Source organism: Elephantulus edwardii, unplaced genomic scaffold, assembly GCF_000299155.1.
Source record: "Elephantulus edwardii isolate Elephantulus edwardi_28Jun2011 unplaced genomic scaffold, EleEdw1.0 scaffold00008, whole genome shotgun sequence".
Lineage (NCBI taxonomy): Eukaryota > Metazoa > Chordata > Mammalia > Macroscelidea > Macroscelididae > Elephantulus > Elephantulus edwardii.
Window position 1 is genome coordinate 1488632 of NW_006399758.1, and position 11947 is coordinate 1500578.

The window sequence follows — 11947 nt, forward strand, 5'->3', positions numbered from 1 at the left end:
ACTCATAGTGATCCTATGAATGAAAGACCTGAACACTTGTATAGTTTTCATCATTTCTCTAAATTAATAGAATTTCTGGAGGCAAGCTATTTTGGAAGTAGATGCCACTCCTGCTTCTCTGGGAGCTCCACCAAACACTGTCCACCATGGGTAACCATTATCACATTTGACACATCAGTGTCACAGTGTTTAGCATCACAGCAACCATGAATTATCTCTGTACAGCAAATTGGCAGACCAGTGCTATAGCACTTAGAAGTATGCATATATACACATATATTTACTCAAGAAAGATTTGATCTCTCCAAATTTTTTGTTGTTAGAAAAAGTGTTATCTCAAACATCCATGCTTTATTTCTTTACATATTTGAGTGAAGATAAATTTCTAGTCACCTGATTGCTGGGCAAAGAATGCATGCATTTACATTTCTGAGAGACACTGAGTTTTTTGCCCCAGGACCTGATAATATGGACATTTGTCCAGTATATTTTATAGAAGGGGCTTGCCTCTGTTCATCAGGGAATCTTAAGCATTTGATACATCACATGTCAATCCAAAGTTTTCTCATGCAGGAAGGTGTGGTAGCAGCCACATCGTGTATACAGGTGGAAAGACAAAGCTCTAGCTAGATGAACATCTATTTTATTTTAACGTTTATTTTCATTTTAACTAATGTGGCCAATGCTAATTCTTTCAGTGAAAAGGAGAATTAGTACAGCTTCATTGAAGCTTCAAACAGAGCTGACAGGTCTTCCTCTGACTGAGGACGTGGTGCAAGCTTGGTGACCCTTTCCTGAAACAGCAAACAAAAGGAGTTATCCAAGGCTTTTGTAGAGACAGTACATAAAAGCTACTAAATTATAGAAATTATAACCTAGTATAAAAATATACATAACGTGGTTACAAGAAATCTATTTCAAAATTATGTTCCTTTTTAAGATTTTTCTTTTTGGTGGTAAAAATATACTAACAAAACATATGTCATCTTAACCATTTCTACATATCACAATTCACTACCACATTGGTTATATTCTTGTTATCTTCAGTACCCTTTTTCCAATCACCTCACAACTATTAACATAAACTCAGAGCCCCTTAAGAAAAACTCTCTCATCTTCCTTCCACCTGTGGTAACCACTAATGATCTTTGGTTTTTACCCATTTAGTTCCTGTAAATGAGACAACATAAGATTTGTCATTTTGTGACAGACTAACTTACTTAACATAATGTGTTAGGGGTTTTTTATTTTTATGTTTATTTTTGGTATGGGAAGGGTTCAGAGCTTCTGTACATAGGGTTGCTATGGGCATGAGGTGACTCGATGGCACATAACAACAACAAAAAGGCCATGTTATATTGGTTTTTATTTAAGCCTCTTGTTTAGAGTCAACAAGACCTTCAGGAGGGCCTCTGTATTTAAAAGTTGATTGTTATTTTATTTTGGAGGAACATAATTTTAAGTGGTACAGCACTCCTTTGTCAGTTTGCTATATTGAGGTCACCTGGTGTTGCTATCATGCTGAACCATGTGCCATTGGGGTGACAAATGCCATAATGGTTACCTATGGTGGACAGTGTTTGGTGGTGCTCCCAGTTTAAGACAGGTTTGGAAGCAAGAGTGGCATCCACTTCTTAAAAAAACATGCCTCTAGAAACTCTATGAACTTTGATAAATGACGATAGTTATAGAAAGACTTCAGGCCTTTTGTTCATAGGGTCACTATGAGTCATGCTTGACTCAATGGCAATCAACAACAATGTTTTTAAGCATCATCAGGAATTAATTTTTCTTTATGGCTGAGTAGTACCCTGTTGTGTGAAAATTTACATTTTTCAAGGCATACATGCTTTGTACTAGCTTAACTCCATCTTAGAAGATTATTAGGTAAAACTTCTTTCCCATGAAGCAACAGTCTTTTTGCTCTAAAATAGAGACCTGAGACTAAGCTGTGCCTGATTCCAGCCATGGTCTTCTCAGTCACTTCCTATGCATTAAAAAATGGCAGAAGAAGAATCAATGCCTTTGAGCTGTGGTGTTGGAGAAGAGTGCTGAATATCACATGGACTGCAAGAAAACAAACTGGCCTATCTTGGAGAAAGTGAAACAATAGTGCTCCTTAGAGGCAAGGATGCTGAAAGTGCATCTCACAGACTTTGGGCATGTTGTTGGGAGGGGCCTGGACATCATGCTTAGACAGGTGGAGAGTAAGTGTGAGAAAGGAAGACTGTCAACAAGATAGTTTGGCACAAAGATGGTAGCAATGGGCTCAAGTGCATTAGAGATAGTGAGAATGGTCCAGGATAGCGCAGGGTTCAGATCCATTTGTTCATGGGGTCACTATGAGTAGTACTCAGCTTGCTGGTACATACCAACAGTATTTTCTTGATCTCATTTGAACAGGGGATTATTATTAAGCCTATCTTATGCCCAAAGTTCTGAACCCAAAAGATCCAAAAAAGATATGCTATTTTGGGGTTCTGTTTTCATGGTCTTTCAATCTGTTCTCCTATTATAAGCATGAGTTGGGCACATACCTGGTAAAAGAGGTACATGGCTCACTTTGGCACCCCACACGCATCACCTACAGACAGAGCTGCATGACTCACAGTAGGGGCTCTATAGTTAATTTGCTGGATTTATGGAGATGGTGAGGAGGGAAGACATTGGCATCTTCAAGTTCACATGTACAAGACAGAAGTCTGACTTCTACCACCTTTTTTATGTTTACTTCCTTTTAGAAATGTTACCCAGAAACTCATGAAAAACTATCCTTGATTCATTCTTTACCTAGTCGTAGACCCTTAATCCATCAGTAAAGATGGATTAGCGATCAATTAAGATAAAATAATCCCCAAATCTGACTGAAGTTTACCTCTTGTTTTACTGTATCTTAAGTTTAAATCATCGTTATTAAAGTGTCCTATATTAAAGTGTCCTACTTGAATAGCTCCTGGTCTCTCTGCTTCCACATTTGTTTCACTCTCGCCCCCTTGAGTTCATCCTCCTCACAAGGTCAGTGTGATTTTTGTCCAGTGGAAGTCAGAGTGAAGCCTTTCCTTGCTTGACACTCCTCAATGACTTCTTATTACAATTAAAATAAAATCCAAACCCTACAATGTTTGCCCAGATATGGCTCTTGACCATTATCTGGCTACTCTTTCTCTCATTAATTCATACCTCACTTCACTCTACTGTCCTCTTTCAGCCCCATGAGCATGAACTTGACCTTGTCTTGGGCCTTTCTCTTGTGTTCCCCTGCCAGGAATGCTGTCCTCAAATCTTTGTCAGACAGGACTTCTCAACCACCTTGTTCAAACTCTACAAAGAAGGGGGGAACCTCCATTTTGCTCTGCATGTAGACAGTTGTTTTGTGTCAGAACTGACCCATAGCTGAACCTCCAGCAGGTCTTCAGAGGCAGTTAAATAACATGGAAAGAGACTGTCCAATCTACTCCTGCAGTTGGTAGATTCAAACCTCAGCCTTCAAGATTGCAGCGCAACTTCTTACCACTCAACTACCAGAGCTCCCTCAAGAATGTATAGGCACTCAATAAATGTTGTCAAGTGTGAGGAGGAATGAAAAAAGGCAGGTTGGCTGGCTGGACAGACAGAGAAGACAAGTGGGGACAAGGCTATCCAATGTGTTCAAGGCAAAGGTAAGTTTTGAAATCCAAGGAGAGATTTGAAAAAAAAAATTGTACTATGCTGCATTGAAAAACAAGGAACTCATGCAATATTATTCAAAATGGTTGACTCTGGAGAACATTATGCTGAGTGAAATATCCCAGTCACAAAAGGACAAATATTATATGATGCCACTGTTGTAGAATGGGACTGTCCTTGGGGTTGGGGAGAGACTGAGTAAGATGGGTTCAATAATGTATACTGCACTGAAACAGAGGAGGGAGAAAACTGTATAAAAGAGATATGTGACTAGGTATTTCTGTCATCACAGGAGTCTAGAGCGATGGCTCCATGGTGGAGGGGACCTGGGGGAGGGTTTGTAAAACAATGAAAGAATCTTTTCTTTTACTTTTCCATAATTTTTGACTCATGTACTCATAACTTGTTAGTTAAATTTGTGTCTTCTAGGTTGCAAACCCCCCATGATACATCTTCAAGGATATGAACATGTACGGCTAAGCACAATTAAAACAGTGCATCTAAATTCCAAAATCAATCTCCATAATAGTCTATGTGTTTCCTACTGCCAAAGGGGCCCTTTAGAGTAGTGAGAGAAGATCTTCACCCTGAAACCCACAGCATCCCTTTTCAGCAGGAAGTAGCTAAGAGAATACGCCATCCCCTTTTCCTTATGAATCAGGGTGAAGTCTCTCCCAGGGAGGAGTGATAGGGAATGGCAAAGGACACACTGACAAAGGAGATTAATCAGAACTGACTTTGACAAGCACTGTGGCAATTGGACAATTAAAACAGACACTTGGATGGCGGGGGAAGAAGAACAAACTGGGGAGGAGGGTAGAGAAAATGGTGCAGCAGTGAAGGAGTGAATACCCAAAATCCCTGTAAATGTTCATTAAAATTAATAAAATTTAATAATAATAAATAAAAATTAAAAAAAAATAAAAAAACACACACAAAAAAAGAAAAAAAATTGTAGCAAGGCTACCTATTCAAAGTAACATCTGTAATATGTTTGTGGAAGGTCAAAAGATTAAGTCCAGTATTTGCTATTTACTAAGACTATTACCACATTGTTTTCCTTATTATAGAGAGAGTTGTATGTGATTAATTTAGAGAGTTGTATGTGATTAATTTAAAGGCCCTTAAAACTACCCATTGTCTGCTCTGGAAAACAATGTATTTGAACTTTGTAAATAAATAGTATAATTATAAAAACAAACAAAACACAAAAACCCCCCTATCCCATTGGCTTTTTGTAGAGTGCTTCAGGACCCTTTGGAGCCAAAGAGAAGTCCAGTTTCTCTAACACCAACAATTGGTTAAACAGGGTAAAGTCACACAGAAATTCTGTGACTTGTCCTTATGCAGCTATACTATGTAAAAATTCTCTCTGAAGTAAGACATGTTAAGCAACGTGCTATTATTTATAGACTTGCAAGACACAAAGGACAGCTGATTACCATGGGCACGGAAATAAATTCAGACTACTACTTTTAGCACATTCATAAAATAACAGCTTTTCAGCTGGCCTGTCTGCAAGGGAGTGGAAGTGTTCATTTTGGTAGACAGCTCTCCTCAGGAATGAAATGTTTTGATTTGGAATGTAAATGTTTCTTTCCAGAGGTTTCAGAAATCCGGTTCAGAATATTAGTTTTCTCTTTCCTGCTCCCGTGCAGCCTGACAGAGGCAGTTGGAACCTCCAGGCACAGAGCTGCTATTTGCTGCCTCTGGTGTGGGTTGTGGTGCAGGGTCAAGAAGACTGGCCTAGGTGTTTTCCTTCCAGGGAAAACGGATCCTTCCTTGCTGAACATAAACAACTCTTTTTCAAAGGCTGACTATATGAAAATAAGCTTTCTGGCAATTTTTTTTTCACAGAAACTAATCTACCCCTCTCATGGCCTTACATTTTGTAGATACCAAGAAGTAAAGACCAGTCTACCCAACATGTGAGATTCTGAAGTTGTTTCTAAAATGCTTACTGCTGCCACAGACAAAACCAATCCCCAATTCCCCTTGGTAGTACCTCCTCTACAAACTAGAAAACTTGGTGCTATCAATTGAATTCTGCCCCCCCCCCCAAATATGTGCTGTAAATGATAACGACCCTCCCTGTGGTGATAATACTATTTAGGAATGGGATAATTAACATCCCAGTTGCTTCTGTTATGTTAATGAGGCAGAATGTAGGGTGTTTCTCTTGGATCAACCTTTTTTGAGATATGAAAGAGATTAAACAAGCAAGGTAGAAAGCAGAGATGGGGAGAGAGATATCAAACCCTACAGAATTCTCCAGGGAAATAGGAGGCCTTAGGTGACAAGAGATTGAGATTGTTAACAGCTTCAGCTTGCTTGGCTCTACAATCAATACTCTTAGTATCAGCTCTCAGGAAAGAAATCAAAAGACAAATTTTATTGGGAAAATCTGCTGTCAGGGACCTCTCCAGAGTACTGAAGAACAATGATGTCAGACTAGAGTCTAAGGTGCACCTACATGATGCAGGTCTTGGTCTTTGCAATTAGTTGCAAATTACATAAGAGAGGAGGACAATGGCTAATGATGGTAGAAGAAGAATTGATGCCTTTGATTTCTGGTGCTGGAGAAGAGCATTAAATATACAATGGACTGCTAAGAGAACAAACAGGTCTGTCCTAAAGAGGTTGAAACCGGCTGCTCCTTGGAGGCAAGGATTTTGAGCTCTGTCTAGCATATGATGGGCATGTTGCCAGGAGGGACTAGTCCTTGGAGAAGGACATCATTCTTGGAAAAGTGGAGGGACAGCACAAGACAGAAAGACCCTTGATGAGATGGATTGACTTAGTGACTAGGGTAATGGGGGTTGATGTGTCAGAGACAATGAAATTAGTTCAAGATAGAGCAGGGTTCAGAGCTGTTGTACATAGGGTCACTATGAGTCTCATGTGACTCAAACAGCACATAAAAACAACAACAACAACAAACTTCAGGAAAAGAAACTTTTGTTGTTAAAAGTTTTTCACTTGTGAGATTTCTGTTATAGTAGCACTAGCTAACTAAGACAGAAATTGGAAACAGAAGAGTAGGGTGCTAAGCTATCTAAATATATGAAAGCCGTTTTGGAGCTGGGTAATCGGTTGAGGCTAGAATAGTTTTAAGGTGCATAACAGTAAAAGTCCAGCTGTGGTGTTGGAGAAGAAGACTAAATATCCATCCCATGGATGGCCAAAAGAACAAACAAATATGTCTTGCAGAAGGTGCAGCCAGAGTGCTTTTTGGAGGCAAAGATGTTGAAATTATGTCTTACAAACTTTGGGCATGTTGCTAGGAGAGACTATGCCTTGGAGAGGGTTATATCATGTTTGGAAAGGTAGAGGATAGGTGAAAAAGAAGACCAGCAAATAGGTAGATTGACACAGTGACTGCTGCAATGTGGTCTAGGGAGTCAGGAAGTGTGAGGATGCCACAGGATAGGGGCAGGGTTCAGACCTGTTATTCATAGGATCGTTATGGGTCAGACTCAATTGGATGGCACCTAACAACAACAATAACAACAGTAAGAGTACAGACTGCCTGGAAAGTACCTGATAGAACTATTGGACATCAAGGAATTCTGATTACCTATCTATCTTGACTCCAAAACTGAACTGGATAATGGCACTTAACAGACGATAAACAATATTTTCCCTAATTATGAAAACATATGAAAAGAAAAAAGGTATCACACAATCTGCTTTGTGACTAAAGCCTGAAGAAAATCTGGTTTCTTACTTTATAGGTGATGATTTATATTTCAAAAATTCAATATACCTACCATCTTTTGCCTGGCTAAAAAAATTAGTTTTGTCTAATTAAGTTTCTGTTCCTTGTACCCTCCAGTATGACATAAGCACACTGGCAATCAGAAAAATACCTAATTAACTTGCTATTTTAGGAGATGATGTCAAACTTTAGTCTGGCTCTACTGCCATTAGCACAACTTTTGAAAGTGAAAATCTGAGCACAGCAGAGTTAGAACAGCAAACTCTTGGCAACCGGTGCTGACTGCTGAAAGATGCATCACCATCAGCAATGAGGTGGCTAAGCCTGTCAGACAAGTTTACTCTGAAAATCAGATTGTTCTTGGAGGTAGGCAAATACATATTCATAAAGATGCTCTTGGCCTTGAAAAATGGAGAACTTTTCAGATGTTTCCTTACAGAAAGAACAGTTTTCTGGACCCCTGTGATACAAGGCAGTAGGCTACATTAAAACTAGCGTGGTCACATCTTTAGTCTTCTCTGTCTTTGTTTGAACCTCATTTCATTTAAGGAAAGCTCTCAAAGAAGCTTCCACTATTCAGCTAGTAAGCTCACTTGAGTTGGATATTTGAGAGGGGGCTGTAGTCATGTGCTCACTTAACACATTCACTTATTGCCAGACGCCAAGGGTCGGAATGAATTAGTGGACAGATTGGGCAAACAGGATCCTGCCCTTGTGGAGAGCAGAGTCTAGTAGGCTGTGAAGGTCTGTTGTCAGTCACAGTGTTTGCACAGTTAGCCTTGAAGAATAATTGAAGAACTGTTGGTTTGTCTAGGGGCACAGTAAAAGCCCTGCTAAACTTTGAAATTTCTCTACTTCCCATTTATTTCTCTTTCTGGGTGCAATGGAATCCACTGAATCTGAATCTAAATCTAGGGTTGACCCACGGTCAAACTGTTGGCCCGTGAGTGAGGTTTGGTTTGTATACTGGGAAATTAGAGAAACATCTAGATGTCTGACTTTCAGTGAAAGTTGTAAGTTCTACCAATGTTTCCTTGTAGTTCAAGGGTTAAGTGCTCAGGTGCCAGTTCAGTTGGCAGTTTGAATCCAATTAGCAACATCAAGGGAGAAAGACTTCTCAATTTGCTTCTGTAAAGCAAAATTCCTGTTGTTGTTAAGCCCTTTCCATCTCCTTTGTAATCTAATAGGACAGGGAAGAACTACCCTACAGAGTTTCCAAGATTGCAAATCTTCAAGAAGCTGACTGCCACGTTTTGTCCCCCACAGAGCTGCTGGTAGGTTCCACCCACTAATCATTCAGTTAGTAGCTGAATGCTTCACCACTGCACCACCTGAGATCCTTCAGCTGCAAGAATACAGCTTAGGGAGACCTTCTACTCTGTTTCACAGTGTTACTGTTTTGAAAACTGCTCTGTGGCACCTAACAACAGAATACAGCTTGAATAATAAATTATTCCATTTACTTAGGTTATTCAATTATATAGGTCCTGTATTTGTCACCAAATGGGTCACCATAACCTCCACCACTGCCTACTGCCTTACATCATTCTGTTCATTGACATTATCTGTGCGGTTCCTGTGGACCTGTGGAATGCGTGAGACCAATCTATACAAACACTGTCTTATGTGAGCAGTGAACTCTTTAACATTTTAAGTGCTTAGGAAGTGGAGAGGAGGATTTTTTTTAGCATTGCTTAATTGTAGTGGAGTTTAGGAATACTGCTACTTCAGCTACTTTTTTAAAAAATTATTATTAAATTTTATTAGTTTTAGTGAACATTTACAGAGATTTCATTCATTCATTGTTGCACTGTTTTCTCTACCCTCCTACCCAGTTCGTTCTTCTTCCCCCCCTCCACTTCAGCTACTTTGTTGTTATGTGCTGTCCAGTCCACTGAGACTCATAGTGACCCTATGAAAAGTAGCTCTAAATGTTGCCCTACCTTGAACCAGCCTCATTGTCTCTGACAATCATGTCTGAGTGGATAATCCAGCTGTTAGTCACGTTCCAATGTCAGGGACTGATCCATGAACACTGTACCTTTTAACAGACATTTCTAATTCCCATAGTACTCATATAATCCTTGACTTTACATTATTTTTTAAATTTTGTTGTTGCATACAAAGACTTTCCATTCTTGATGTTGTTACTATTACATACAACAGAATGAAAGTCTGTCTGGCCTTGTATCCTCACAATTGCTATATTTGAGTCCATCGTTGTAACCGTTGTGCCATTCCATCTCATTGAGGGTCTTCCTCTTCTTTTGCTGGCCTTCTACAAAACATGCTGTCCTCCGGGGCTGGGTTCCTTCTGATAACAAGTCCAACAAACATGTGACAAACCCTTACTTATAAGGTGATTCTGACAGATTGTCCTTCTTGTCCATATCTATTTGATGATCTTTGCCAATGCCATAACTCAAACCCATCAATTCTTTGGCCATATTTACTCACTCCTGTAGGAGGGTTAAGAATGGCCTTACGGACCATGCAACATGGCCTATGAGTCAGGTCCTCATGGCTCTGAGAAGTCTGTTTATGCTGAATTGCCTCAGACAGGCTTTTAGTCTGCTAGAACCTGAACACACTGGTGTTTGATTATAAATGAAAAAGACCATCCAACGAGGAAGTACCTCTCTTCATGAGGGCTTTGAGAATTGAAACTTTAACTCCATTAAGACTGTATTTAATGAGACCCAAAGGGACCGAAATAGGTATAAAATACATAACCTTCATAGCACATTAAAAAAAATTTCTTTTTTGTGACAGTCTTAACTTAAAGGTCAACTTTGACCCTCACAAAAGAGTAGAAATGTCTAACTTTCTATCATGGGTAATAATATTAATGGTCTTTTGGAAACAAACTCTCCTAGTTTTATAGAGGAACCTTAGAAGAGCAGTAATAGAGTAAGGGAAAATTTTGCCATCGTGCATGACAGAATTTGGTCGTTTGGCCTTGGAAGTTTTATAAAGGATTCTTTCAGTTGTATCATAAAAGTTTCCCATAAGCCACAGTTTTATGGGAAGACATAAAGTGAAGGAGCCTTGGCTGCTTCCCTCTGGGGAAGGAGAGTGGAAGTGGGGTGCGCTGAAGCCCATGGACCATGGGAGGACCCTCTGTGCCCATCACCCTGAAATGCACAAATGGACCATGCATTTCCTGAGTGGCGACTGAAAGGTTCTCTCTGTGCTTAGAAGAGAGCAAGGTTTCCAGCTGCCGCTCTTACCTGGGGCAGAGTTCCTCTCACCAGAGCTGAGATATCAGCTGAGGAGTAGCCGAGGGCAGCCAGGCCGTCATCCACGTTCAGATCGGATAAGAATTTCCGGAGTGTGTCTGCAAGAATAGGCCCTGCATCTTGGTTCCTGGCAGTGCGGATGTCAGCTCCTAGAAGAAGACAGAGAGCCCAGTGTATGCAGGACAGAGAGAAGGAGGAAGAAGGCAGCTGTAGGAGGAATTTGGTCCTGTACCAGTTGACTACATAATGCACATCTACTGCCATGCGGCCCACACCTAGGACCAGGAAAACGCTCACCTCCACGCAGAGGCTGTGGGACCACTATCCTGCAGAGGACAGACCGGCAGAGAGACAGACAGACAGCCATGCAAGGAGGAGCACCAAGAGTCTGCTTAGAGGAGCCAAATTTGTCGACACATTTCCTAGGGCCTGTCATGTCTTAAAACACTGTGTGGTGAATATGGCATGGTGAAGAGAGAGCAAAGAAAAGAGGCATGGGAAGGAGACCAAAAAGACATAAAAGAGGAGAAAAGGCAATTTCCAAGGCTTGGAATTTGCTGACATCTAGAGGTACAGGTGCTCTCTGCTTCACAGAAACTTCTTGGGAAAGAAGACAAAATCCCATTGGAAAAGCTTTGTGAGGCAAGAGTCTAGATACCCCCAAACCTCTCCAATTAGGAAGAGAAGTATGACAGAAACGGACTTTGTGTTCACAAGGAGGGAAACATTTCTCCTCCATTTAAAATCATTGCTGGCAAAGGCTAGGGTGGATTCTTTTAAACAAACAGTACTGAACTAACAGCGAAGTACAGGACCCTGGAAAAACCAGAATTCAACAGGTGGTATTGGTTAAGTGAGACAAAGGTTGTCAAATATTGGAGATTTGTAGGGCAGAATTTTGACATCATAATTAACATATGTCCCAGAGACATATATCTTACAAGGCAGGGGGATAGTGAACATTCCCAAATGGAAATCCCAGAATTTTTAGCACGGCACTACCTATTCTTTTTTTATGCCTCCATTTATTATTTCTTTATTTTCATTCCTCTTAATAATTTTCTGCTTCATTTTGGTTTTTTAAAAAATTAATTTCAATGAACATTTATAGAGATTTTGGATTTCCATTCATCAAATCTTATTGTCATAAGCAGCAACAAGTAGTCTCATCCACATTATATGGTCTCCAGCCATACTTTTTCCCTTTTTTAATTTTATTACTTTTAATGAACATTTACAGAGATTTTGGATTTCCATTCATTCATTGTTGCATTTTTCTCCCCACCCCCACCCCCACCCCCAGTTATCTCTTCTCTTTGAAAAG

At 40.1% G+C, this 11947-nt stretch overlaps 1 protein-coding gene across 1 annotated transcript in view; it reads right to left on the reverse strand.

Moving 5' to 3' along the window:
* Positions 1-710: 710 nt before the first annotated feature.
* The window catches only part of ADHFE1 (alcohol dehydrogenase, iron containing, 1), a 59502-nt gene continuing 48265 nt past the window's right edge, over positions 711-11947 (reverse strand). The window contains exons 13-14 of the mRNA XM_006880427.1: positions 10615-10772; positions 711-794 (exon numbers count right to left, since the gene is read on the reverse strand). Of these exons, the coding sequence (XP_006880489.1) occupies positions 711-794; positions 10615-10772 (242 nt within the window). The remainder of the gene's footprint in view (positions 795-10614; positions 10773-11947) is intronic.